This window comes from Sorex araneus, chromosome 3, assembly GCF_027595985.1.
Source record: "Sorex araneus isolate mSorAra2 chromosome 3, mSorAra2.pri, whole genome shotgun sequence".
In the NCBI taxonomy this organism is placed as follows: Eukaryota; Metazoa; Chordata; class Mammalia; order Eulipotyphla; family Soricidae; genus Sorex; species Sorex araneus.
The window spans coordinates 195,084,513-195,109,626 of record NC_073304.1 but is presented as its reverse complement, the minus strand read 5'-3'; the positions used below and the strand labels follow the sequence as shown (position 1 = coordinate 195,109,626).

The 25,114-nt window shown below is 57.3% G+C and overlaps 3 protein-coding genes across 3 annotated transcripts; 2 read left to right on the top strand and 1 right to left on the bottom strand.

Moving 5' to 3' along the window:
• Window positions 1-97: 97 nt before the first annotated feature.
• On the bottom strand, window positions 98-2,335 carry TLCD1 (TLC domain containing 1). Its single transcript, XM_004605020.2, has 4 exons — window positions 1,973-2,335; window positions 1,570-1,652; window positions 1,397-1,479; window positions 98-1,024 (listed from the first exon to the last, which is right to left on the bottom strand). Exons 1-4 carry the CDS (start codon window positions 2,164-2,166, stop codon window positions 641-643), a joined length of 744 nt encoding a protein of 247 aa, XP_004605077.1. The 5' UTR covers window positions 2,167-2,335; the 3' UTR covers window positions 98-640.
• Window positions 2,336-4,563: 2,228 nt separating this feature from the next.
• On the top strand, window positions 4,564-17,812 carry NEK8 (NIMA related kinase 8). The gene is made up of 15 exons (XM_012931962.2): window positions 4,564-4,643; window positions 8,927-9,132; window positions 9,596-9,828; window positions 10,034-10,165; window positions 11,627-11,835; window positions 11,985-12,064; window positions 12,141-12,322; window positions 12,427-12,577; window positions 13,029-13,105; window positions 13,436-13,553; window positions 15,508-15,658; window positions 15,846-16,009; window positions 16,097-16,255; window positions 16,388-16,546; window positions 17,064-17,812. Exons 1-15 carry the CDS (start codon window positions 4,597-4,599, stop codon window positions 17,090-17,092), a joined length of 2,097 nt encoding a protein of 698 aa, XP_012787416.1. The 5' UTR covers window positions 4,564-4,596; the 3' UTR covers window positions 17,093-17,812.
• A 522-nt stretch (window positions 17,813-18,334) lies between these two features.
• On the top strand, window positions 18,335-23,784 carry TRAF4 (TNF receptor associated factor 4). Its single transcript, XM_004605019.2, has 7 exons — window positions 18,335-18,581; window positions 20,997-21,048; window positions 21,558-21,662; window positions 21,731-21,892; window positions 21,976-22,137; window positions 22,229-22,384; window positions 22,579-23,784. Exons 1-7 carry the CDS (start codon window positions 18,439-18,441, stop codon window positions 23,209-23,211), a joined length of 1,413 nt encoding a protein of 470 aa, XP_004605076.1. The 5' UTR covers window positions 18,335-18,438; the 3' UTR covers window positions 23,212-23,784.
• The last annotated feature ends 1,330 nt before the right edge of the window (window positions 23,785-25,114 follow it).

The following is a 25,114-nucleotide window of genomic DNA, read 5'->3' as shown; positions in this document are numbered from 1 at the left end:
GCCGTCGTGGTATATATACTCCTAAGAAACAGGGTTAGGCAGCATCTTTGGTTCTCACTTAGTCAGAATATTCAGTCCATCCTCAGCCTACATGTTAAATTCCTGAGGGTAGGAGCTTGTTCCTTTGTGGGGAGGCAGGGTGGGGACACCTGGCAGTGCTTTGTGCTTTACCAGATACTCTATTGGGACACTGGGGATTGAACCTGGGCTCATCACTTGCAAAGCAATTAATGCCCTATCTGCTGTACTATTGCTCCGGCCTTAGGCTGTTAGGACCTTTATCCCAGGCAATACTCAAGTTGCTCCCCCCCACTGGTGTTTGGGGGGCCCTCACTTTCTGGAAGCAAAGTGTGCATCACATGGCACCAATACCAAGTTTTCATTAGCATCCATTTCAGGCTGTGTGGGTTGGCTGGTTTTAAGTAGACCTGGTCCCCACACCCATCTATACAACCGGTCTGTCTGCTTCCCTCACCCCTTGCCCAAGAAAGGACAAGGACTTCAGAGGCGTTCTTTCATTAATTAGTGTTTTCAATAATGGGTGCAGGCTTTGAAAGGTGGAAGGCAGGTCCCAAGCTTGGCTTATGTAGAGAGTGGGCTCTGCTGTCCTTGCCACACGTCCAGTCCTGGTTTCTGTGCCTCATTCAGTTAAGAACTTGTCTTTGTGTTGCCGTTTGGGGACAAATTGAGGGCAGAAGTCAGAGCGGAGGAGGCGGGAAAAGTAGATGAGGATCATGACATCCAGCATTAGCAGGATACTCAGCAGAAAGGTACCCAGTGTCCTCTGGCCAACATAACGCATGAAGAATTTGGTAAGATATGCCTGAGGAGCCAGGCGGAAGAGAAAGTACATGACCAAGTTGACATACTTGTTGACTCGATAAAAGAGATGGTCCTGGGCATTGTTGATCTTCATCATCATGCGGATAGTGAGGAAGATGTTGCTGACCTCCACCAGCAGTGTTAAGACACCACCACCAACAAAGCGGCTCCAAAAGATTCCTGCAAAGAAGGCACCCATGGCCTAGGAAACAATTGGAAAAAAATTTAATCAAAAAAAAAAAATTTGACTCCTGAAAGTTGGTGGGAGTACCACTTATACCCACAAGAGGGCCAGAGAATCCACTTTCTGAATAGTTGACATGGATTCTCCCCATTTAATTGTGGTCCCTGCCCACAGGTTCTGGCTCTGGGTGGGGTTTCCAGTCTGAGGTGATCTTAATGAGGTCATTAGTGGCCTCAAGCAGGGAGCCCAGGGCAGCATCTCATGCAGGATGAGAAAATGTAGGGCACAGGGTGGAACTGGGGTTAGGGAAAGGTGCTTCTCCCCACCTGCATACCTCCCCGGGCTTGGGAAGCCTGACTAATTAGGCAGCTAGGATCCCCTGCTGCTCACCATGACATGATGGACCAGGTATTCCCAAGAAGCCTGCGCCTGGTGACTAACCACGATGTCCACTGTATCGTGAATGAAGTAGCCTAGCGGAGGGACGGGAGAGGTTAAGAAAGGGACTGTCGATTGTCGCACCCCTCTTCCCACAAATTAAACGTTTCCTGGGCAAAACTTACCTGCAGAGAAGCAAACGAGCAGATAGCCAGAAAGCGACCACGCATTTTCAATCTCCACCAACATTTCGGGGGTCTGCCATATACTGGAAGGGAAAGAAGTCAGGCGCTCCTCTTCCAGGCTTTCCCAAAGACCCTCCGCTTTCCCGTGACCCTAGCCAGTCCCGGGGGAGCCTGGGCTAGCGCGATTGGCTCACTGGGGATCGAGGAGGGGCTTGGCGGCCACCCAGGTGTCACCCGTTTCCCAGATGAGTTCCCCCTCCCCTGGGCCACTGCCACTCCTGGTTGGTTAGCATTCCAAACAGGGAATCAGGTGAGATGGCTTGCCTTCGGCCGGCCAGGGAATGATCAAGAAAGGAACGCGTGATCCCCAAAGCCACCGTCACTTCCCCGGTACTTCACTCACCACAGCAGCGCCCAGATCCCTGACACAATGGAATGGGCGAAGGAGACGAGCAGGTTATGCCAGCGCCAGGTGCGCAGGGGGTCGGCTTGCACGTGCGAGGGCAGAGGCAGGCGACAGAGCGCTCGTCGCAGCGCCCGGAAGGTCAGCGTGGCGGCCAGGATCAGCGGCAGGGCGGGGTGCAACAGTGGGGGCATGCTGGCCCTCCCGCCCGTCCGTTTGTCCGCCCGCTAGGCGGTCTCCTGGGGCAGTTCAGAGAATGGAACTTCTCGGACCACTCGGAACCCGCCGCCTCTCCCGCCCGCCGCCAGCCTCCCGGTCTTCGCGGAGCCCTCTAGGCCCCTTGGCTCCTCCCGTCCCCTCCCCGCGGGCCTCTGCCCCCGCCCCCCGCCGCCCGCGCCCCGGCCCCGCCCCAGCCGCCTGCCCCCGCCTCTCCGGCGCCTCTGCCGCGCCGGGGGCGCGAGCGCCTTTTCCCGGGGGCTGCCCGGGCCCCGCCTTGCTCCGGCAGACTTGGGCGAAAAGGGGCTGTACCCCGGGCGCCGCCACTTGGGCACCCCTAGCCGGCGCCTCCCGGCCGCCGATGGAGTCCCGCCTCGCTCGCTTGGCCTCGTAAACCCGCGTCCCCAGTTTCCCCGGGGCCACTGGCTCCCCCGCCTGGGCGGGTACGACGAGAACTCTCCGCCCTCAACTCCTTTCTGGTCAGTGCTGGGCGGAACCCGTCACACACCCACGTTCTTCTAGACCTGGTCTCCGAGGGGGGCCGGAGCCCAGCCTCGAACCTTGATCTCTTCCCAGATTCCGTGGGTCCCCTCATCTCTTGAGTTTCTTCAGGCCGCGCACGGACCTGTTTACCTGCCTGCGCTGTGCACACCGTGCATGGGGTCGGTGCCTAGAAACTGCTGAGTAACCCGTCACCGCCCCTCCCAGCCCGCGCTCGGCCGCCTGCGGCCCAGCGCTTGTCACAATCCTCCCTCACACAGTCCCAGCTCTCTTCTCCCGCTCCCTGGAGGCTGGGCCGAGGAAGGCGGCCCCTTCGCCCAGGCTGCTGAAGTGACTGACCCTCATTCTTTAAGGCCGGCGTCTCGGCGCTGTTGCAGCTCGAGGCCACTAGGTGTCAGCCTGTCCTCACCGTAGCGCGGGATCATCTCCCGCCTCCAAAGGAAAGCTCGGGGCGGCGGGCGGGGGGAGGGAGTTAGCCAGACTCCGGCGAACCGTGGAGCAGCGGGGAGTGGGGGGTGGGGAGAGTCGGGGAGGGCGGGAAGAGAGGAGCACTAGGGGTAATGGGGGGAGGGAGTGGAACGGGCGGCCTAGGAAGCCGCCCTGCGAGAGAAGGCAAAGCCTTTAAAAGCGCGAGGCGCCGGAGAGCCAGGCACCGCGCGGCTTGAGTGTTTGCTCTGCCTCCCCTGATGACTCCAAGGTTACACATTAACCCCTGTGGGGCTCCTGGGTCAGCCAAGGCCCGATCGGTTTCTAGGTGAGAGCACGAGTGTCCCGGGTGAGCGCCTTTGCCCCCTGCGCTTCCCGAAGCTGGCATAGCAGCTTTGCCCGCCAGCCGACGCCGGCCAGAGCCAGCGACCAAGGGGTCCTTCTGGGGTCTTTCGAGCCGTCGGTTCCACTTGGGCAATTTTTCGAGGGGTGGAATGGGAGCAGCAGATAAACATCCCTTTCTCGGTATCTCTCAGCCACTCAGAAATACTGACGCTAACACTCACCTAATCATACTCCTGCTTCTTCACGGAACTTTTATGGACCCCGCGAAGAAAAGAATTAAACTTGTCTCGGGTCAAGCACGAACAACCCCACTCACCAGCCTCCTGCCTCTGGGTAGGATCCTGGACCCCCTAGCACTCCAAACGGCTCTTTCCGCCTCTCCCTGACGCTTTCGGACATTAGCCTACTTCCCTCCAACGGAGCGCTGCCTAGCAGAGCGTCGACGGCGCCTGACCCTGCAGCCGCTTTGTGTGTATGCGAGGGGGCGTTGACGAGCGCGGTGCTCTCTAGCCCGCGACAGCCTACAGACACTGGCACGTCCTCGGATCAGCCTGCACAGCCCGGGATTTCCCCGGTTCCTCCCTAGACAAACACGAAACTAACCCTTCTCGAACTCTTGACACTCTCGGTTCAGTTTTGGTTGTTTCCCATTCGCGTGCCAAAACCTGCTCCCTCCTGCCGAAACAGCGTCATTACTACGCAAAGGAGAGAGGGGGAGGGGGGCCGGGCAGAGAGAGGTCAGTCCTCAGTTTCTCACACTCTCTTGGCCCGAGCTGGGCCACCCCCGAGTCTAAGAAAATGTTGCCGAGAGGGCCCGGGTGGCGGCCACGCTGTGTGGCAAAGTAGCCGGCACGGTGCTTGGCCGTTAGGGAGCGTGCCAAGAAATGGCGTGTCGCCCTCACTCCGTTGACTGTGGAAAACAAGACGGCGGGGCAGCGCTGCAGGGCAGTGCAAATTCGCGCGGACAGACGCGAGGTGGAACTCGCATCCCGCCGCCTCTACCCCGCCCCGCCCGGCTGAGAGCGTGCGGCGCGGGCGCGGGTGGGCGTGTCCGCAGCGGGGCGGGGCACGGTGGGCGTGTCCGCACACGCGCCACGTCAGGGCTGGGGGCTCCGGAAACGTGACTGAGAAATGAGATGGAGAAGTACGAGCGGATCCGAGTGGTGGGCAGAGGTGCCTTCGGGTGAGCCAGGGCTCGGGGTGTGGGAGGAAGCTGCTCGGGGAGAGGAAAATGAGCCGCGACTCTGACGGTGGAGTCGCCGCCCGGCCGGCCGCGTCCCGCGGCGCTCGCGCTCGCCCGGGGTAGCCCCGCCCAGGCTTCCGGTCCCGGTCCGCGCTGGCGGCTCCGCCTCCGAGCCGGTCACGCCCCCCCCGCAGCCGCGCGCCCCCGCAGTGTTCCTTCGCTCTCTGACTCACTCAACAAACAGCGCCAAGTCTACCTGTCAGGCGCTCCAGGCTGGGTAAACAGTTAAGACCAAAATAGGTGCGGTCTTCTTTCTCGGAGCTTACAGAATATAGGAAAGTTAAGCAAATTGCTAAAGCAGCTACTAAATAAATACAGTACAACACCACGGCGTATTTGGAAGTGATCAAGGAAAATTTCTCAGGGACGTGGGTTTTTGTTTTGTTTAATTGGATCATACCCAGAATGGCTCAGGACTTAACTTCTATTTCTGTGCTCAGGGATCACTCCTGGAGGGGCTCAGGGAAATATGGGATGCCAGGAACCGAACCAGGGTTGGAACGCTCCAGCCTGGAGAGGTGAAAATTAAAGCCAAGGGCTAAGGGACTGGAGCGATAGAACAGGGATAAAGCATTTGCCTTGTACAGGGCTGACTGGGTTTTATTCTGGGCAGCCCACGTGGAACTTTGAGCCCCGCCAGGAGTGATCCCTGAGCACAGAATCAGGAGTAAGCTCTGAGCATTGCCGGTTATGACTTCTGCCACAAGCCCCCAAAGCCAAGAGTTAAGGGATGAAAAGGACTGGAAAGTGCTCAGTGAGCACATGCTTTGTGTTGAGGAGGCCAGGATTTGAGGCCCAGTCTCCAACACTGCATGGTTCCTAGAGCACACCAAGAGTGACCCCTGAGTACCACTGGGTATAGCCCCAAAACAAAACAAGCCAAAATTAAGGAATGAAAGCCACAAGCTTGAAGGTGAAGGCAGAAGAAACAGGATATGAGAAGTTCCTCTTGTGGGAAAGTATTCAGACTATTTGAGGAAACTGAGAAAAAAAAGTAGTTGGAAAATAACGAGCAAGTGTTATTATATAAAATATGATTTCAGAGAGCACGTACCAAATTATGGTAAAGAGGGTGAATTTAAAACTGGAGAAATGGCTCAAAGGGCTGGAACGTATGCTTTGCATGTGAGAACTTAAGAGTTTGATCCCTGAACCCTAAAAAGTAGCCCCAGAGTACCCCTATGTGTGTCACCCCAAACCCCCCCCCCACTAAAAAGGTGCAAAAGTAGAAAGAGGGAATCGGTCATTTATTGGTTTCTGGTTTTTTGAGCCTCACCAGCAGTACTCAGGACTTACTTGGAGGCTTACTGCATTCAGGGATGACTCCTGGTGCGCTGGACACCTAACCCACGTCCAATACATGCAAGGCAAGCACCCTACCTGCTGTCCTGTTTCCAGTTCAAGAGTTTACTTTTGTGAAACAAGGTAGTTTTTTTTGAAACTGACTTAAAAAGATGTGATGGCAGAGAAAGGGAGAAAAACCTGTTCAAGAGGGAAGCAGGCTCTCCATAAGCAAGCAGAGAAACAGACAAGCAAGCGAGACAACGTATTTAGGGGAGGACCGGGGCTTAAAGAGCAAGCCAAAAGTTTAATATTTTATTTATTTTTGTGCGGGGAGGGGACTCACCTAGCAGTGCTCAGAACTTAAGCCTGGGGACTAGAGAGATAGTATAGCAGGTAAGGCACTTGCCTTACAAACAACAAAAAAAAGAATCAGCCTTGTGCAAAGCAGGAGCCTTAACTCCTGTACTATCTCTTCAGCCCAGTTTTATTTTTAATTTGCTTAAATTTAGAGTGCTTGTGAGCTGCCTGAATGTTGATGCCAAAGGAATAATTGGATATACAAGTCTGCATTTATGTTTGTTTGTTTTTTTCTTTTTGGGTCACACCCAGCAATACTCAGGGGTTCCTCTTGGCTCTGCACTCAGGAACTCCTGGCGGTGCTTGGGGTACCATATGGGATGCCGGGGATTGAACCCGGGTCAGGGATTGAATCTGGGTCAACCTCAGGCAAGGCAAATGCCCTACCTGCTCTACTATTGCTCCGGCCCCTAGTTTCATGTTATTTTTGCTTGTTTTATTTTGGGGGCCACACCCAACAGTGCTCAGGGCTTACTTCTGGAAGGTACTTCCATAAAATCATAGAGGGAAATATGTATATATATATTATGTATACATATATATAAAATATATATGCCTCTCAGAGAGCCCGGGAAGCTACCATGCCCACACAACAGAGCCTGGCAAGCTCCCTGTGGCATATTTGATATGCCAAAAACAGTAACAATAACAGGTCTCATTCCCCTGACCCTGAAAGAGACTCCAATCGTTGGGAAAGATGAGTAAGGAGAGGCTGCTAAAATCTCAGGGCTGAGACGAACGGAGACCTTGTTGGCACTCGCTCAAGTAAATTGATGAACAACAGGATGACAGTGATACAGTGATGTGGTACTGGGAATCGAACCTGGGTCAGCCTTGTACAAGGCAAGTGCCTACCAGCAGTACTGTCTCTCTGGTTTCAGATTTATAAGTCTGGGTCTTGGGGAGGTTTGAGTTGGAGATAGAAATTTAAGACTTGGGGGGCTGAGCAATAGTAGTACAGTGGGTAGGACACTTGCCTTACACGGGGCCATCTTGGATTTGATTCTTGGCATTCCCTATGATCCTCAGAGCCCACAGGAATGAACTCTGAGTTCAGAGCTGAGTAAGTCCTGAGTGCCATAAGGTGTGGCCCAAAATACAAAAAATTTTAAAAAAAATGAGACTTGGGGCTAGAGTGATAGTACAGTGGATAAGGCACTTATCTTACACATGACTAACCTGAGTTCAGTCCCTAGGACCCCATGTGATCCCCCAGGTGCCATCAGGAGTAATCCCTGAACAAGAGTCCTTAAGCCCTGATCACCACCTAGTGTGGCAGGAAGGAAGGAAGGGAGGGAGGGAGGGAAGACAGACTTGGATGATCATTTTATGGTTCATTCAGCAGTTACTGGGTCAGAAGATAGCTCAGAAGGCTAGCATGTACATACATGTGGGGAGCCTGGCATCGATCCCAGGCATTCCTTGGTCCCCTGAATTCATCTAGAACCAAGCCCTGAGCACCAAACTGGGAGTGACCCCAGAACAAAAAAGAAAACATCCAGAAGTTACTTAGCACCGTTGCTATATTAAATCCTGGGGGCTGTGCATGGGGAAGGCGGGCAAGAAGGAACAAGCACCCAGATTTTACGACCACTGACCAGAATTGGACTAAAACAATAGGAATTGCGTCCGCTCATCACTCTTCAAATGAAGGAGTAGTTTTGATGGACTAGGTCCTGTAGAAATAACCTTACAGGCATTTTCTCATTTGTTTTTTTTTTTTTTTTTTTTTTTTTTTTGCTTTTTGGGTCACACCCAGCGATGCTCAGGGGTTACTCCTGGCTCTGCACTCAGGAATTACTCCTGGCGGTACTCGGGGGACCATATGGGATGCCGGGGACCGAACCCGGGTCGGGCGCGTGCAAGGCAAACGCCCTACCCGCTGTGCTATCGCTCCGGCCCCAGGCATTTTCTCATTTGATCCACTCCATAACCCTATGAGGTCAATTCTGTTTTCCAGTTGGTGATGTCACATAATCCAGGACCAGAAAACTAGTATGAGGAGGAGCCAGGCTTCGTACCTGAGTAGTTAACTACAGTCTGTAGGTATCCAGAGAGATAAAGACTAGCTCTTGGAGCTGTGGTGAAACTGAGTCTCAGAAGAGTTCCGTGGCAGGGTCCAGAGTGATAGGATAGCTGGTAAGGCATTTGCCTTGCACGCAGCCGACCCAGGTTCGATCCCTGGCATCCCTTATGGTTCCCCAAACACCACCAGTAGTAATTCCTGAGTGCAGAGCCAGGAGTAATCCATGAGCATCACCAGGTGTGACCCAAAAAGCAAAAAAAAAAAAAAAAAAAAGTTCCATGGCTTATTGGATGTCTTTCATAGCTGTGAACACTTCTCCCCATTCCTAAACCCAGTGTGCGCAGAGCACTTAAGAACTGATGTAGTTCCCTTTCCTTAGGAGCAAGCAAGACTAGAGATGGAATTCAGCAGTAGAGCACATAGTTAGCATGTGTGAGTCCGAGTTTGATCCCCGCCCATATAAAAAAGAACATCCAGTCATCAGGGAGTGTGTCAGCCCTTCCTGAACTACGGCTGGAAGCTCAGCTGGTGTCCACGCCCTTCCTCTGTGTCTCAGGATTGTGCACCTATGCCTGCGCAAGGCTGACCAGAAACTGGTGATCATCAAGCAGATACCAGTGGAGCAGATGACCAAGGAAGAGCGGCAGGCAGCCCAGAACGAGTGCCAGGTCCTCAAACTGCTCAACCACCCCAATGTCATTGAGTACTATGAGAACTTCCTGGAGGACAAGGCCCTCATGATCGCTATGGAATACGCACCAGGTAGGTCCTTCCTCTAGCATTGGCCTGTGGCTCCAAGGGCCTTTTGCTGGTGGTCCTCAGGGGCTGCTCTTAGCTCGGTGCTTAGGGGTCACTCTTGGCAGTGCTCAGAGGGGACCTGTGGTGCTGAGGGCTCAAACCTGGACCTCCTGCATGCATAGTAAGTGCTTGGCCCATCAGGCTCTCTCTCTCTCTCTCTCTGGCCTCTTACAGTTTTGTGATACCAGTAAGCTCTTGCCTTCTCTGCACCTTTAATTTCATAGAAGAAAATGTGGTTCCAAATATTTAATAGGTGTATGTGTGTCCGTATGTGTGTCTGTATGTGTATCTGTGTATCTGTGTGTATGCACGTGTGCACTTGTGCTGCCAGGATGGAATTCAGGTTCTCACACATGCAAGGCTAGTGCTCTACCAGTGAGCCTCATCCCTGGCTCCTGCTGCGTGTGGACTGGTCCCTGTGCTGCAGGTGGCACCCTGGCGGAGTTCATCCAGAAGCGCTGTAATTCCCTGCTCGAGGAGGAGACCATCCTGCACTTTTTTGTGCAGATCCTGCTCGCACTGCACCACGTGCACACCCACCTCATCCTGCATCGGGACCTCAAGACCCAAAACATCCTTCTGGATAAACACCGGATGGTTGTGAAGATTGGGGACTTTGGCATCTCCAAGATCCTGAGCAGCAAGAGCAAAGCCTACACGGTGCCTGGGCAGGGAGGGGGGCCTGGAGGGCGGGGGGCTGGAGAGCTGAGGGCCTGTCTGTATCCTTCCGCTACTACCCAACCCCTATCCTACCCCCCAACCCCTAACCTTTGTCCCGACCCCCAACCCCAGTGGTTCTTCAGGGGGAGGCTGTCTCCAGTGGGCTGCCTTCGCAGGTACAGTGACCTCAGACCCCCTCCTGTAGGTGGTTGGTACCCCATGCTACATCTCCCCTGAGCTGTGCGAGGGCAAACCCTACAACCAGAAGAGTGACATCTGGGCCCTGGGCTGTGTGCTCTATGAGCTGGCCAGCCTCAAGCGGGCCTTTGAGGCTGCAGTGAGTATAAGTACCCCCAAGGGGACAACTGGGGACACCTGGGAACTCTCCCTCCTTCCCTCCCCACAAAGGCTCCAGCCCCCACTTGTGTTTTTCCTCTTATGGTTGAGTCATTTCTCCCTCATCAGACTGGCAGATCACCCCAAGGCAGGGCTGTGGTTTCTTTCAGAGTAGGGTTCCTGAGGGTTAGGCTTGGTTTACGCCATTAAACTGAGGGCTCTTGAGGTTGGGGCTCTCCCCTCAAATTAGGGAACTCTCTTAATGGCAAGAACTCCTTCACTTTCCATTTTTTTTCTTTTTTCATTATTGAGCCACACTTGGTAATTTCCAGGGCTTACTGTGTTGAGGGGTCACTCCTGGTGGAACTTAGGGGACCATAAGGGGTGCCAGGAACCAAACCTGGGTTGGTTGCATGCAAGGCAAACACCCTACCTGCTCCACTATTTCACCAGCCTGCTTTTTTCTTTCCCTTTCTTTTTCATACCCTGTTGTGTTCAGATGACAAGGTGTGGGGCTGGGGATAGAATCTGGGTCAGCCATGAGCAATGCAAGTGCCTTACCTGCTGTACTCTCTCAAGCCAGAATTTCTAAGGACATAGCAACAGCTTCTGTCAGAACAGGGATTATTTTTGGGGGGACATTTGTGTCACACCCCAGGGTGCTCAGGAATTCATCGTGGCTCAGTGCTCGGAACCATGTAACTGGAGGAGTAGAACCCAGGCCTTCCGCCTTGGAGTATGCACTCCAGCCCGTTGAGCTATCTCCCCAGCCAGATTAGGGGTTCTTGTTTGTTTTTGTGTTTGGGCCATACCCAGTTGTACTCAGGACTTACTCCTGATGTCCACTGCTCAGGGATCCCTCCTGGTGGGGCTCACAGATCATTCACAGACCCTGAGGAGGAGAGGCAGGAATCTAATCCAGGTTGCACACATCAAGGCAAGTGCCCTGCCCTGTTTTAGTGCTCCGTCCCCTGGACTAGGTAATTTTGTTTTTGTTTTTCTTTTCCAATGCCTAGCGATGCTCGGGTTATTCCTGGCTCTGCACTCAGGAGTGATGGTGCTTAGGGGACCAAATGGGATGCCAGGGATCAAACCCTGGTTGGCCATGTGCAAGGCAAGCACCCTACCCGCTGTGCTATCTTTCTGGCCCCATGGGGTTAAGAAAGTAGGGTTCGTGTCCTGAGAGTACAAAGGGCAGGCAAGGCGTTTGCTTTGCATGTGGGCTGACTCAGGTTCGATAATGGTTCCCCAAGCCCCACCGAGAGTAAGAGTAAGACTTGAGCCTAGCTGGGTGTGACCCAGAAACCAAAGTGAACTGACCTGGAGCCCTGTCATGCTGGGCGTCCTAATCAAGCTAAGACTCCTGAAGGCAGGGCTGACCCCTTCAGGGCCCAGGCCAGCTGTGCCGTCTCCAGAGCCCACCTTGAGTGCTTGGTCAACCCTAACCTTGGTGTCTTGGCAGAACCTGCCAGCGCTGGTGCTGAAAATCATGAGTGGCACCTTTGCCCCCATCTCTGACCGGTACAGCCCTGAGTTGCGCCAACTTGTCCTGAGTCTGCTCAGCCTGGAGCCCTCCCAGCGACCGCCGCTCAGTCACATCATGGCCCAGCCCCTCTGCATCCGTGCACTCCTCAACCTCCACACCGACGTGGGCAGCGTGCGCATGAGGAGGCGGGTGCAGGGCGTGCAGGGTGGGACGGGGCAGCCCCAGGGGAACACGGGGAACCTAGGGCAGAGAGGTGCTGGGGGGGTAGCTTCTCCCCCCCTGCATGTGGGGGTGCTGCGGAGGGCCGTGTCCTGAGGCCCCTTTTGCCTGGCAGGGCAGAGAAGCCCTTGACCACTGGACCACCACTGGCTCTGAGCAGCACTGGGAGCAGGAGCACCAGTGCCCGCTGCAGGGGTGAGTCCGGGGGTCCCGTCCCTCCAGTCCTAACCCATGGCTCGGCCTGAGACACTGCCCTGCTCTGTCTCCACAGGCATTCCCCGGGGACCCGCTCGCCCGGCCATTCCGCCCCCGCTCTCGTCAGTGTACGCTTGGGGGGGCGGGCTTAGCGCCCCTTTGCGCCTGCCGATGCTCAACACCGAGGTGGTCCAGGTGGCGACGGGGCGCACGCAGAAAGCGGGGGTCACGCGCTCAGGACGCCTTATCTTGTGGGAGGTGAGCAGCTGGGGAGGGGGTCCCTGATGGCCCCAGTGGTGGAGGGGGGTTCGGGATTGCTGGAGTGCGGGAGCCATGCGCACCCCTGCTCTATCCTCTCGCAGGCCCCACCCCTAGGCACTGGAGGGGGCGCCCTCCTGCCGGGGGCAGTGGAGCAGCCGCAGCCCCAGTTCATCTCCCGCTTCCTGGAAGGCCAGTCAGGGGTGACCATCAAGCACGTGGCCTGTGGTGACCTTTTCACTGCCTGCCTGACCGGTAAGCCCCTTAGGTGGTTATTTTATGGGTGCCATCCCCACCCAGGTCCCCCAGAGCAACCTCTTCTGTTGCTGGCCATTTGCACCTGCTCATTTAATGCTTCTAACTGCTTGTTGGAGGCTTTTCTTACACAAACTCCTTTATGGTTCAGGACCGGCCTGGGAGGTGGGTAGTTATCTGTCCCTGGCAGATCTGGAACCTAATGCTCTGAGACTGGCACTCATGAGAGAAGCGACCCCAGCCCCTTCCTGCTCTATCCTATTCTTCCTGTCCTGGCCTCCACCTGTTTCTTGCTCCTTAAATGCCCCTTACCTGTCTAGAAAAGGGCTGGGGATGTGGCTCTGTGTGAAGTGCATGCCTGGGATACCTGAGACTGTCTTAGAACCCCCGCACCCGGGAACCAAGCAAGCCAGCCACAGACTCCAGCCCAACCTCTCTCTCCCCACCCCAGACCGAGGCATTATTATGACCTTCGGCAGTGGCAGCAATGGTTGCCTAGGCCATGGCAGCCTCAATGACATCAGCCAGGTGGGTGCCATATCTGTGGGGAAGAGGAAGTGGGAAGCCAGCGAGGGTTCACTTCTGAGAGCTGACACCCAAGTTGGGAGACGGGAAATCGCTAACAACCACAGGCCCTGATACCTCCCAGGCTGCACCTGTCCTGGGTGGTTTCTGGGGAAGTACGGAAAGACACCAGCCTCCACTCCCCCATCCTCACCTCCCCTTCCCCAGCGATGCAGTCGGGGGTGCTGAGACAGGTGGAAAACATGGCCTTGGATTGAGCCCCCCATGGGCTGGTGGAGGCTGTGGGGCCAGTTCCAGCCTCTCGCCCACTGCTATCCCTTCCCTTCCTCTTAGCCCACCATCGTGGAAGCCCTGCTAGGCTATGAAATGGTGCAGGTAGCCTGCGGCGCCTCTCACGTGCTGGCCTTATCCACCGAGCGAGAACTCTTTGCCTGGGGCCGTGGAGATGGAGGTAAGCGCCCTGCTCTTGTTCTAGCCTCAGTCCAGCCTCAGGGCCCCCTGGCCCTGCACCCCCAGCTATGATTTGCTCCTTTCTATTCCCTTTGGTTTGGGGACTACACCTGGCAGTGCTCAGGGCTTACTCCTGGCTCTGTGTTCTGGGATCACAGATCCCTGGCTCCACACTCAAGGATCTTGGTGGAAATCACTGGACCACATGGGTTACTGGGGATAAAACCCAGGCCAGCCCCAGGCAAGACAAGCACCCTATCTGCTGAACTATCTCTTTTTTTTGGGGGGAGGGGGTCACACCCAGTGATGCTCAGGGGTTACTCCTGGCTCTGCACTCAGGAATTACTCCTGGCAATGCTCAGGGGACTGTATGGGATGCTGGGACTCAAACCCGGGTCAGCCACGTGCAAGGCAAACACCCTACCTGCTGTACTACCACTGCAGCCCCTCTGCTGAACTATCTCAGCGGCTTTTGATTAGTTCCTTCATCTGCAGGCCTGTGCCCTGCTCCCTCATCTCTCAGTCTATTCTTTTATTCACTCAAACCTTCCTTACTGACATATACCCACTCTCTGTCCACCCTATACTGGGTTCTTAGACTTGATGTCACTTCCTAGGGCAAGGGAAATAGTTGAAGGAGGTAGAGCACCTGCCTAGTGTGTAGTTATGAGGCCCTTAGTTGGATTCACAAGCCACCCCCTACCCCCCTTTTCGACTCAGCACAGCTAGATTAAAAAAAAAAGTCACTTCCCTTTTTTTTGGTTTTCAGACCATATCCAGCTGTGCTTAGGGCTCACTCCTGGCTCTGCATTCAGGGATCACTCCTGGAGGGGGTTGGGGAACTACAAGGCTGCTGGGGTTGAACGGAGTTGGCTGTGTACAATGCAAGCACCGTACCCGCTGTACTATTTCTCTGACCCATATCATTTCCTTTATATACTTTTGACATTGTGAAGGAGACTTTGTAGAACACCATAAGGTTTTCTGGGGGTGCCACACTGGCAGTGCTTAGCGGTCAACCCTCTAGAGCTTGGAGATTCGTGTGGTTCTGGGCATTGAACCTAGAGTCCCACAAGGATAACTTTTCACTCCAGCACTTGGTGCCTCTCTGGCTCTCATTCAATATCTTTTGCTGTTTTCTCTATTAGCATTGAAACTAGAGAGACCTTTTTTTTTTTTGGCTCACACCTGGCGATGCACAGGGATTACTCCTGGCTCTGCATTCAAGAATCACTCCTGGTAGTGCTCGGGGACCATATGGGATGCTAGGTCTACCCCTATCCTATTGCTCCAGTACCCAGTGGTTTTCCTATTTTTTAAATTTTTTTAATTTTGGGGCTGGAGCGATAGCACAGCAGGTAGGGCATTTGCCTTGCATGTGACCAACCCAGGTTCGATTTCCAGCATCCCATATGGTTCCCCCAAGCACCGCCAGGACTGATTTCTGGGTGCAGAGCCAGGAGTAACCCCCGAGCATCGCTGGGTGTGACCCAAAAAGCAAAAAAAAAAAAAAGAATTTTTAAATTTATGTTTGCCATATCTAGCAGTGCTTAGGGTTTACTCCTGGTTCTGTGCTCAGGGAGCACTGCTGGTGGTGCTCAGGGGACCACATGAGGTACCAGGGATCGAACCTGACTTGGCTGCATGCAAGGCAAGCACCCTACCTGCTTGTATTATGCCTCCAGTCCCTTCAGTGGGGTTCTTGTTTTTAGTCCAGGGTGTGTGTGGGATTAATACCCTCCAGGATTAGAGGGGACACCTAGCCTCAGGACTCCACCCAGTAATCATCAGAGGTGTGGGAACCCAAGGAGTGGCTATAGGGGGTGGGGATAGCCTGTGAAGCACAAGCCCTAGGCTAATCCCGCCTAGGATCACCCAGGCTAATCCCGCCTCTTTATATGACCTCCTCATCCCGACCCCAGCCCTTAAGCTATCCTGGTGGTATCTCCTTGTAGGCCGGCTGGGACTTGGCACTAGAGAGTCCCACAGCTGCCCCCAGCAGGTGTCCGTGCCCCCAGGACAAGAAGCTCAGCGGGTTATATGCGGCATTGACTCCTCCATGATTCTCACTGTGCCTGGCCAGGCCCTGGCCTGTGGGAGCAACAGGTAAGCTGAGTACCAGTGGGACCAGCCTGCACCCTCCTTCCCCGGTCTCTGGTGCCAGGGGAGACCAGATCTGGGGGTGGGGCAAGAACGTTCGGCTCAGGGTGGAACCTGTCCTGCCTGGACAGATGGAGTGGGACAGTCTTTACAAATTCAGCCAGTGGGATTTGGCTTCTGGCTCGGTCCTCAGATTCAATAAGCTGGGCCTGGACCACCTCTCCCTGGGGGAGGAGCCTGTCCCAGACCAGCAAGTGGAGGAGGCCCTGATCTTCACACCTCTGGGGTCTGCACCGCTGGACCAGGAGCCCCTGCTGAGTGTGGACCTGGGCACGGCTCATTCTGCAGCAGTGACTGGTAAGGGGCCCCGGGTGCTGCACTCAGCCGAGCTCGGGGGCTCTGTGGGCCCAAAGCATTCCACTGCCCTTGCTCTCACCCCTCCAGCCTCTGGCCACTGCTACACTTTCGGCAGCAACCAGCATGGGCAGTTGGGCACCAGTGCCCGCAGGGTCAGCCGGGCACCTTGTCAAGTCCAAGGCCTCCAGGGCATCAAGATCTCAATGATAGCCTGCGGGGACGCATTCACCGTAGCCATCGGAGCAGGTGATTTGTGGGCACTCCAAAGGCAAGAAAGGGGTTCATGCTCAGGGCTGAGGAACTTGAGGCCAGTAGGGCTATCTGCAAGCACAGCGGCCTGCTGAGTGGGTTTTCCCTCCTTGGGGTTCTCTTTGGCAGAGGGTGAGGTGTACTCTTGGGGCAAGGGGGCCCGTGGTCGACTGGGAAGGAGGGACGAGGAGGCTGGACTCCCTCGGCCAGTGCAGCTGGATGAGACACACCCCTACACCGTGACTTCTGTGTCCTGCTGCCATGGAAGTACTCTCCTGGCTGTTCGCCGTGAGTCTGAACTTTTCCCACCTCACCCACCCGAGCCAGGGTTAACCCAGCTAGCCCTGCCCACACACCCAGCTGCTGGCTACAGCCCAAATCACTAAAAGCATCTTCAGCCTCCGGAGAAATGAAAGCTGAAGCTGTGGCCTACAACCAAGTCCTTTGCCTGGGCTGGGCACTGTCTGTCTCCCCTGCTCCCTGGGCCCAGATATGTTCTGTTTTTTTTTGTGTGTGTGTTTTGGGGCCATACTGGCTGTTGTCACTGCTTATTCCTGGCTCTGCACTCAGGAATCACTCCTGGCAGGGCTCAGGGAACTCTGTGGAGTGCCGGGGATCGAACCTGGGTCAGCTGCATGCAAGGGAAGCATCCTAGTCTGCATACTATCACTGGCCCCTGAAACACATTCTCTCCTGCTCTAGGATCCAGACTCTGGCTCTCTGGATTGGGAGTGCAGGGCTCCTTGGGTTTGGAGCAAAGGTGATGCCTCCCGTGCCCACAGGGATTTCTCTTTGTTCTCTCTAGCTGTCATAGATGAGCCAGCGCCACCCTAAGCACCTGAAGATGCCTCTGGAGAATGCTTCTCCCCTGAAGGTTCTGGGAAAAGTATAGGGGCCTGAGATGTGATCGTTGTCCTCTCCAACTCGGGGGATGGTCACTGAGGGTGTATAAAAACCAGGGAGGCCCTTACCCTGCTCTTGGCTTGGTAAACTCGGTCCACACTGTTGTTCCCACACTGCTCTTTCTTTCCCACCCCTTCGGACCTCTTAAGTCAGCATCCCTAGCGTCCAAGACTGGGAGAATGGAGGCCAGGTAGCACCTGTGGAATTGAAGTCTCCTTGGCAAGACGGCTGGAGGTGGCAGTGGCTCTACCCAGACCTTTGCCCCTTCCTCAGCTCAGTTAGAAAAGGAATCCCTGGTGCCCACTTGAAGAGCAGCTCAGCGCTTAGGAGCAGGACAAGCCAGGACCTGCCTGGCCATACTGGCTGCCTCGCCTGTCTGGATAGCCCCGGGCAGGGAGGTCTGAGGGAGCCCTGGCCTCAGCCCCCACTCCCATCACCCGAGGCAGGAGTTTGCATAACCTCTCAGGCTTCCTTTTCCCATTAGCCCTGCCTGGACTGTCTGCTGCAGGGACACCCCAGGGAAGGAGGCCCCTCTCCGTGCTAAGCCCCCGCTGCAGATAGGGGGAAAGTGGAGCGAGATGGACCAGACCAGTTTCCCAGATGACTGGGAAGTCGTGCCAATAAAAACATCAGCTGCTGCCTAGAGCGTGGTCTCTCCAGGGGTGGGGGTGGAGGCCCGACACCCAGGGGCTGGGCTGGGCCCCATCTCGGTTATAGGGCCGCGGTCGCGGGAGGAATGTGGGCGCACCCTGAAGCTGAGGCCGAGGTTCCTTTGGCCCAGGGCCCAGCCCGGCCTCCCGGCCTCCCGGCCCCAGCCAGGCTCCTCGGATCCGGTTGCCAGGTTTCGGCGGCTGCTTAGCACCTGCAAGCTGGAGCCCCGGGCCCCTGAGCGACACGTGCCTCCAAGAGGGGCGCTGTGGACTCCCGAGAAGCGAGCGTCGGTGGCCCGGAGCCGTCCTCCGCTGCGCTGGGGAGAAGTGGAGCCACGATCTCTTCCCAAGGCGAGAGCAGAGCCCTGGCGGCCCGAAGGGGGCGATGCCGGGACTCTGCCGACCCTCCAGCCCCCGGCCCCGGCCGCGGGCGGGGCGGACGAGCGGCGGGCGCTAGGACCGCGCGGGCGCGGCTCCGCCCCCTCTTCCGGCGGGCGGGCGGCCGGGCTGGGCGCGGGCCGCGGCCGCCAGTCGGCGCCGCCGGGAGCCGGGAGCGCAGCCGGAGCGAGGCGCGGGCTGGGGGGCCGCCGCGTGCCCGGCCCCGCTCGCCCGTGCCCGCCGCCCGCCATGCCCGGCTTCGACTACAAGTTCCTGGAGAAGCCCAAGCGGCGGCTGCTGTGCCCGCTGTGCGGGAAGCCCATGCGCGAGCCCGTGCAGGTTTCCACCTGCGGCCACCGCTTCTGCGACACCTGCCTGCAGGAGTTTCTCAGGTGCGGCCCGGGGCCCCGAGGGCCGGCTGGGACGGTGGGGAGGATGCTGGAGAGTGGCCCCGGCGCGAGGTACACGCCAGGCCTTTGTCTGCGCTGCGGCCCGTGACCTCAGGGGCGCTCACCGTGACGTCACGAGGCAGAGTGACGTCAGGCCCCCAAGGGCCCGGGTCCCATCGGCGTCCGCCAGCGGTGGGAGGACTCGAGTCCGCGGGGTGCGAGAGGGCAAGCTTCCTGCTGCCCGGTGACCGGCGCCCCCTCATCTGCGCGCCGCGGCCGCAGCCTTGAACTTTGGATCCCGCGGGACGCAGCCGCCCCCCGCCCCTGGTCACACCCGCTCTGACCCGAGAACGTGGCGAGAACAGAGCCATTGTTCTCCCATTTCCCAGATAATGAAACGGGGAAGTCGGGACGGCCGCGACGTGCGGCCGGGCGTGGGGTCGCACAATAGAGGGCCCGGCGCTGCAGGGCTCCCCGGAAGCCGCAGCCCGGGGGGGTGTCTGCCACGCCCCTCAGGATCTTGAGCCCTGCGGGTGGTCAGTAGGCTAGTGCCTGTTTGGACCCCCCAAGCCTCTTGGGGCGCCTTAAATCTCCTGTCTGCGCTGGGAACCGCTGCTGCCCGCGTGGGGAGGCAGGAGGGACACCCCACTCCCGGGCCCCGGTGTGTGCGGCGAGGGGACCCCCCTGCTGGCCGCGCAGCCCCGAGCTGGCTGGAGAACCCAAGCAGGCCCTTTGTTCGCGGATCCTGCAGCCGCCTGGCTCCGCTGCCTTCACATATGCTCGCGCACCCCGCCCGGAGCCCCCTCCCCGCCCCTCCCCCGCCATGGACACACACACACACACACACACACACACCCCTGCAGACACAGCCCCATTGTCTCCTCCCGTCCCTTCCCCAGCCTCTGCTTTCCAGATGAGGCCCGCTGCGCCCACCCCCTTTAAGCTGACCCCCCTGACTGCCTCGGGGAAGGAGGACGGGGCTGTCAGGCTGGGATCCCCGCACCTCCGCTGCCCTGCGCGCTGCTTCTGCCCCTCCCCCTCCCGGAAATCCCCTCTTCCTCCCCCCCATCCTGTCTTCTCCCCTGGGCCGGGGCCTCAGCCCTGCCCGGAGCAGCAGCCAAGCTGCTTCCCCCTCCCCCAGCGCCTGAGCTTTGGGGGGGGAGGGGGCTTGGTTGGGGGTGGGACAGGGCTGCCCCGCCCCCCTCCCCTCAGTAAGGGTGTTGGAAGCCCTGGTGGAACCTTTGTCCCGGCTGGGCCCCAAGCTGCCCGCTAATCTGACCGAAGCCTGGGGACTTGTCCCCAGTGCTTCTAAGTCAGCACATTCCTGAAGCAGCAGAGCAGGCCCCCCCTCCCGCCAGAGCTGTTACTCAGGTGGGTGACCAAGGAAGGTTGCCCTGTGGGGGACCCCTACCCCCGGTGTCTGGGCATGCATTTGTGACCTTGGCTGCTGCCAGGGGTAGTGCTGGTGGGGTTGCAGGGAGCAGGAAAGCTTCTGTAATTCCTCCAGGACAGGAGGCGTGACTGCAGAGTGACTGCAGAGAGCCCCCAGGACAGACTTACCACGAGGCCCATCCTGTCCTACCTCCCTGACTCACACCTTTCTGGAATGCCAGGCCTGCGGCCTTCAGTCCTTCTCAGGGAGTGAGGGCCCTGGGTAGAGGCCTGGTCAAGCAGGGCTGAAGGCTTCAGTGACCTGCCCTGAGGTGGCCAGAAGCTAGGCTGGGGCTGCCTCGACAGTGATGGATGGGGAGCCTTGGCCTGGCCACTCTTGTGTACTGTGAACGGTGGCACCCGACATAGCCTGGTACTATCGGGCTGGGAGACTCTTTCCAGCTGCATAATGGGGACTCTGGTCTGCCTGGAGGCAGGTGGCAGGAGTGTTGCTTGTGCCCCACCTGGCAGCTCCCTTTTCTCTTTGCTTAGGAGACACACCCTCCCCGAGAGGGGCGGGCTAGGATAAGGTGGCCCCACACTGACCTTTGCCTTGGGCTTTTGTCTGGGCATACACATGGGGTTGGGCAGCCCTGGTGCTTAATCTCAGCCTGTCCCTGGGGTTCCCGCCTTCCGATCTCAGCCCAGCCAGTGGCGGCTGCCTGGGGGAGGACAGGAGGGCCGTGGGGGACTGTCCTCTCCTAGTCCAGCTGCCATCCTGGGGGGAGGGGTGCCAGCTGCCACCTGTTGGCCAAATGCTATCCGCGGCAGCTGCCGCTGTCTCCACTTGGCCAAACCCTTCTCCCCCGAATAAGCCCTGTGTCTTCTGGGGTCCTGGGGAAGCAGGTCCCCCAGGCCTCTGCTTGCCTCTCAGCTGGGACTGGTTGGGAACCGGTCTGGTGAGGGGGGCTGGTCTGCTGGCGGGGTGGGGCCTGGGCTCTCCTTGCCATGGAGAGGTGCCTTGACCCTGTTTCCTTCGCTTCACAGTGAAGGAGTCTTCAAATGCCCCGAGGACCAACTTCCTCTGGACTATGCCAAGGTGAGGCCAGTGCCAGCAGAGGCCCGGGTATAGGCTGATGTCCTTGGTGGAGGCTGGAGCTGCCGGCAGCCCGTGGCGCGGTGCCAATGTCAACCCAGAGCTGTGGGACTGTGTGCCCCCACAAAGGTGGCCTGTTCCCTCCCACCATGCCAGTTTGCAAATGAGGCCCCTGTTTGCCCCAGAGAGCAGCCAACAATGCCCTGCCTGTGGGGGTGCACAGAGCTGCTCTGTGCCCGTAAGAAGTGCTCCCCTCCTCTTTGGGTCACCAGCCAGCCCTAAGAGGAAGCAGCGGGTGTGAGCGGGACAGATCGGGCTGGTTGGCTACTACTGCAAAGGCATGGGGGGGCCCGGGCTCCGTCATCAGAGCAGGTACTACCTGCTGTGCCCTTGATTCCTGGCACAGAGGGGAAGAGCCGTGTGGCTGTTGCTGCCCCCCCCCCCCAGCCAGCCTCACAGGATGGAAGAGGTGGGAGCTGGGGACTACAGCATCCCCCCACCCCTGCTTCCAGATCTATCCAGACCCAGAACTGGAGGTGCAGGTGCTGGGCCTGCCCATCCGCTGCATCCACAGTGAGGAGGGCTGCCGCTGGAGTGGGGCGCTGCGGCACCTACAGGTGAGGGGCGCTGGCGGGCGGCGGGGACCCCTGCCTTGGCAGGCACTCACGGTGCCCTTCTCTCCCAGGGCCACCTGAATACCTGCAGCTTCAATGTCGTCCCTTGTCCCAATCGCTGCCCGACCAAGCTGAGCCGCCGGGACCTGCCCGCACACCTGCAGCACGACTGTCCCAAGCGGCGCCTCAGGTGTGAGTTTTGTGGCTGTGACTTCAGTGGGGAGGCCTATGAGGTGAGTGGGCTCCGGAGAGGGGCGGGGGGGGGGTCTCTGGTGGCTGGGGAGCCTTAACTCAGCCCTCGACCTCGTCACTGTAGAGCCACGAGGGCTTGTGTCCCCAAGAGAGCGTGTACTGTGAGAACAAGTGTGGCGCTCGCATGATGCGCCGGCTGCTGGCCCAGCACGCCACTTCCGAGTGCCCCAAGCGTACCCAGCCCTGCAGCTACTGCACCAAGGAGTTTGTCTTTGACACTATCCAGGTGAGGCTCTTCTGCAGGGGGGGCTGGGGCGGGGGCGGGGGAGGGCACTAGGAATCAGGGCACTGACCTCTCTCCCTCTCCGCGGCCCTAGAGCCACCAGTACCAGTGCCCACGGTTTCCCGTCCCCTGCCCCAACCAGTGCGGTGTGGGCACCGTGGCTCGGGAAGACCTGCCGGGCCACCTGAAGGACAGCTGCAGCACCGCCCTGGTCCTTTGTCCATTCAAGGACTCCGGCTGCAAGCACAGGGTGAGGCCCCTCCTCCTTCCTGTCTGCCCTCCTGCTGGCCACGTCAGTCATCGCTTCATGTCCCCTGTTTCCCTCATTCAAACCTGGGCATCCGCCAGCGTGTCCCCACTCCTCCCCACTCCTCCCCTGCCTCCTCGGCTGCCTCTGCTGTTAACTGTCCTCCCTTCCCTCCTGGCCTGGGGCTTTGTCAACAGTGCCGGAAGCTGGCAATGGCACAGCACGTGGAGGAGAGCGTGAAGCCACATCTGGCCATGATGTGTGCCCTGGTGAGCCAGCAACGGCAGGAGCTGCAGGAGCTGCGGAGGGAGCTGGAGGAGCTCTCGGTGGGCTGCGATGGCGTGCTCATCTGGAAGATTGGCAGCTATGGACGGCGGCTCCAGGAGGCCAAGGCCAAGCCCAACCTGGAGTGCTTCAGCCCGGCCTTCTACACACACAAGTACGGCTACAAGCTGCAGGTGTCTGCGTTCCTCAATGGCAACGGCAGCGGCGAAGGCACGCATCTCTCGCTCTACATTCGCGTGCTGCCAGGTGCCTTTGACAATCTGCTGGAGTGGCCCTTTGCCCGCCGTGTCACCTTCTCCCTGCTGGATCAGAGCGACCCTGGGCTGGCCAAGCCACAGCATGTCACCGAGACCTTCCACCCTGACCCCAACTGGAAGAATTTCCAAAAACCGGGCAGTTGGTGGGGCTCCTTGGATGAGAGTTCCCTGGGCTTTGGCTACCCCAAGTTTATCTCCCACCAGGACATACGTAAGCGGAACTATGTGCGGGACGATGCGGTCTTCATCCGAGCCTCTGTTGAACTGCCTCGGAAGATCCTCAGCTGAACAGGGGGTTCCAGAAGAAAGAGAGGGTGGGATATGACCCAGTCCGGCACGGGCTGAACCCGAGAGAGGGGGCTGGACCCCCTTTAGCGCTGTGCCACCTAGGTTCTGTTACCCTGTTCTTCCCCCTTTGCCCAACACTTTCCTATTACCCTCAGGTGCCTCCTATTGGTGCTTCAGCCTGGTCCCTTGGGGTAGCAGGTCTTGGGGTCATCAAGGGCTTGGAAACAAGTGATCCCGGGGCCTGTCTTGGGCAGACAGACATGCAACCTGCCTTGGTGCCCACCACACTACCGGGGACCAAGGTGTCTGCTGGTGCTATGTCCAAGAGCCATAGGGGGTGGAGGGAGCCTGGAAGGGGATAGGTCAAGAATCTGTTCTGAGATCTGATCCCTCTTCCTGTTTCCCCTGCTGTGCGCCCCACTGGTTATTTATTTACTTAGTGCCAGGAGAGCACAGCAGGGGAGCCCCGATTTTTAATAAATTCTGAATTGTATTTATTAACTTGGCTTCAGCCTCACTCATCTGGGTGGGTAGGACCCAGCCCTTGAGGGTAAAGGACCAGGGACTGGCCTTGGCTATTCTCACTGCACAATCCAGCTGCCTTGGAAATGATCTCTAGTGACCACAACTGCATGGGGCTGTGGGGGTTGCTCACTCCCTTGCTCTGTCCTCTGAAGGTTTGATGGGGAGGTGCCAGGTCTGGACCAAGACTAGTGCCTCTATTCAGTTAGGGTTTATCTACCATAGATAAAAAGAGTTCTTTTTTCTTTTTTTTTTTTTTTAAAGTGGGAAGGGGGACGTTTGATCCATGCCTGGCGATACTCAGGGGATCCATATTTGGTGTTAGGGATTGAACCTAGGTCAGTCGCATGTAAGGCACTGTACCTGCAGCACTTTGCACCTCCATGTTTTTTTTTTGTTGTTTTGGGGCCAGATCTAGTGGTGCTCAGGGATCACCCCTGGTGGGCTGAAGGGGAACCAACCATATGGGCCCTCTGGGGATCAAACCTGGGTTGGCCATGTGCAAGGCAAATGCCTTACCTGCTGTACTATCTGGCACGTAATTGAGTATTTCCAGGTGGCAGGTATGGCTAAGCAGTTTTTGAAAAGGCCTTACTAGTTATTAATACCATGTTAATGCATAAGAGCACTGGCCGAATGTTTATCTGATTCCAGAGGCCCGCCCACACCCAGGACTAAACCGAACCAAAGGGTCTTCAGGGGCCTGAATACCCAGTACACACAGCTCCAGGCTCCTTAATTTCTCATGCAAGGCCTCAGGGACCTGTGTCCACATTTGGCCAGTGGAATAGAGAAGTGAGTCTCCTCAGCAAGACCAAAACTTACTTGGGGGAAAGGCCTGCGTTTTTGCTGCTGCTGGGCCATTGCTGGCTTGGAAGAGCGGACCACGCAAAGTGGGGTTCCTGAACCCAGGGCTCCCATGTGCCACCCTCTGAGCCAGCTCCCCGAGCTCCTGGAAAGCCATCCCCACAAACAGCCCCACTGAACCTGGGCATAGCTTTAGGCTTGAATCTTGATGCCAGAGATCCAACCCAGCTCCTCATGCACGTGCAACGCATGAGCCAGCCACATTCCCAAGGTTAGGATCTGTGCTTCTTTGCTATAGCTTGTTTTGGGGTAAATTTACTTGGCTACAGGGGCACCACTATTCCCACTGTTGTTCACCTCCTGGATATGTTGTAAAGATTAATCAGCATGAAGTGTCTTATTGTGACTCACCGCTAAGAGGTGACTCCATGTCTAAACTATTATCTACAAAGCGGAAGTTCAAGGACTCACTCTTCTTACCTTCACACTCCCACACGAGGCTGAGGTGAAAAGAGCTCTTATCAGAAGCTGATAGGAAATGACAGCCTGACACAGCCTGGGGAAGTAGCCACCA

What these genes read in the sequence shown, in the direction of transcription:
- TLCD1 (XM_004605020.2), bottom strand. Translation starts at nt 2,166, where the DNA reads ATGCCCCCACTGTTGCACCCCGCCCTGCCGCTGATCCTGGCCGCCACG. An exon ending in GGGATCTGGGCGCTGCTGTG is followed by an intron (nt 1,653 to 1,972) that starts GTGAGTGAAGTA and finishes TTTCCCTTCCAG; the next exon opens with TATATGGCAGACCCCCGAAA. An exon ending in ACCTGGTCCATCATGTCATG is followed by an intron (nt 1,025 to 1,396) that starts GTGAGCAGCAGG and finishes ATTGTTTCCTAG; the next exon opens with GCCATGGGTGCCTTCTTTGC.
- NEK8 (XM_012931962.2), top strand. Translation starts at nt 4,597, where the DNA reads ATGGAGAAGTACGAGCGGATCCGAGTGGTGGGCAGAGGTGCCTTCGG. An exon ending in CTGGGGCCGTGGAGATGGAG is followed by an intron (nt 13,554 to 15,507) that starts GTAAGCGCCCTG and finishes ATCTCCTTGTAG; the next exon opens with GCCGGCTGGGACTTGGCACT. An exon ending in CTGGCCTGTGGGAGCAACAG is followed by an intron (nt 15,659 to 15,845) that starts GTAAGCTGAGTA and finishes CTCGGTCCTCAG; the next exon opens with ATTCAATAAGCTGGGCCTGG.
- TRAF4 (XM_004605019.2), top strand. Translation starts at nt 18,439, where the DNA reads ATGCCCGGCTTCGACTACAAGTTCCTGGAGAAGCCCAAGCGGCGGCTG. An exon ending in TTCCTCTGGACTATGCCAAG is followed by an intron (nt 21,049 to 21,557) that starts GTGAGGCCAGTG and finishes CCCTGCTTCCAG; the next exon opens with ATCTATCCAGACCCAGAACT. An exon ending in TCAGTGGGGAGGCCTATGAG is followed by an intron (nt 21,893 to 21,975) that starts GTGAGTGGGCTC and finishes TCGTCACTGTAG; the next exon opens with AGCCACGAGGGCTTGTGTCC.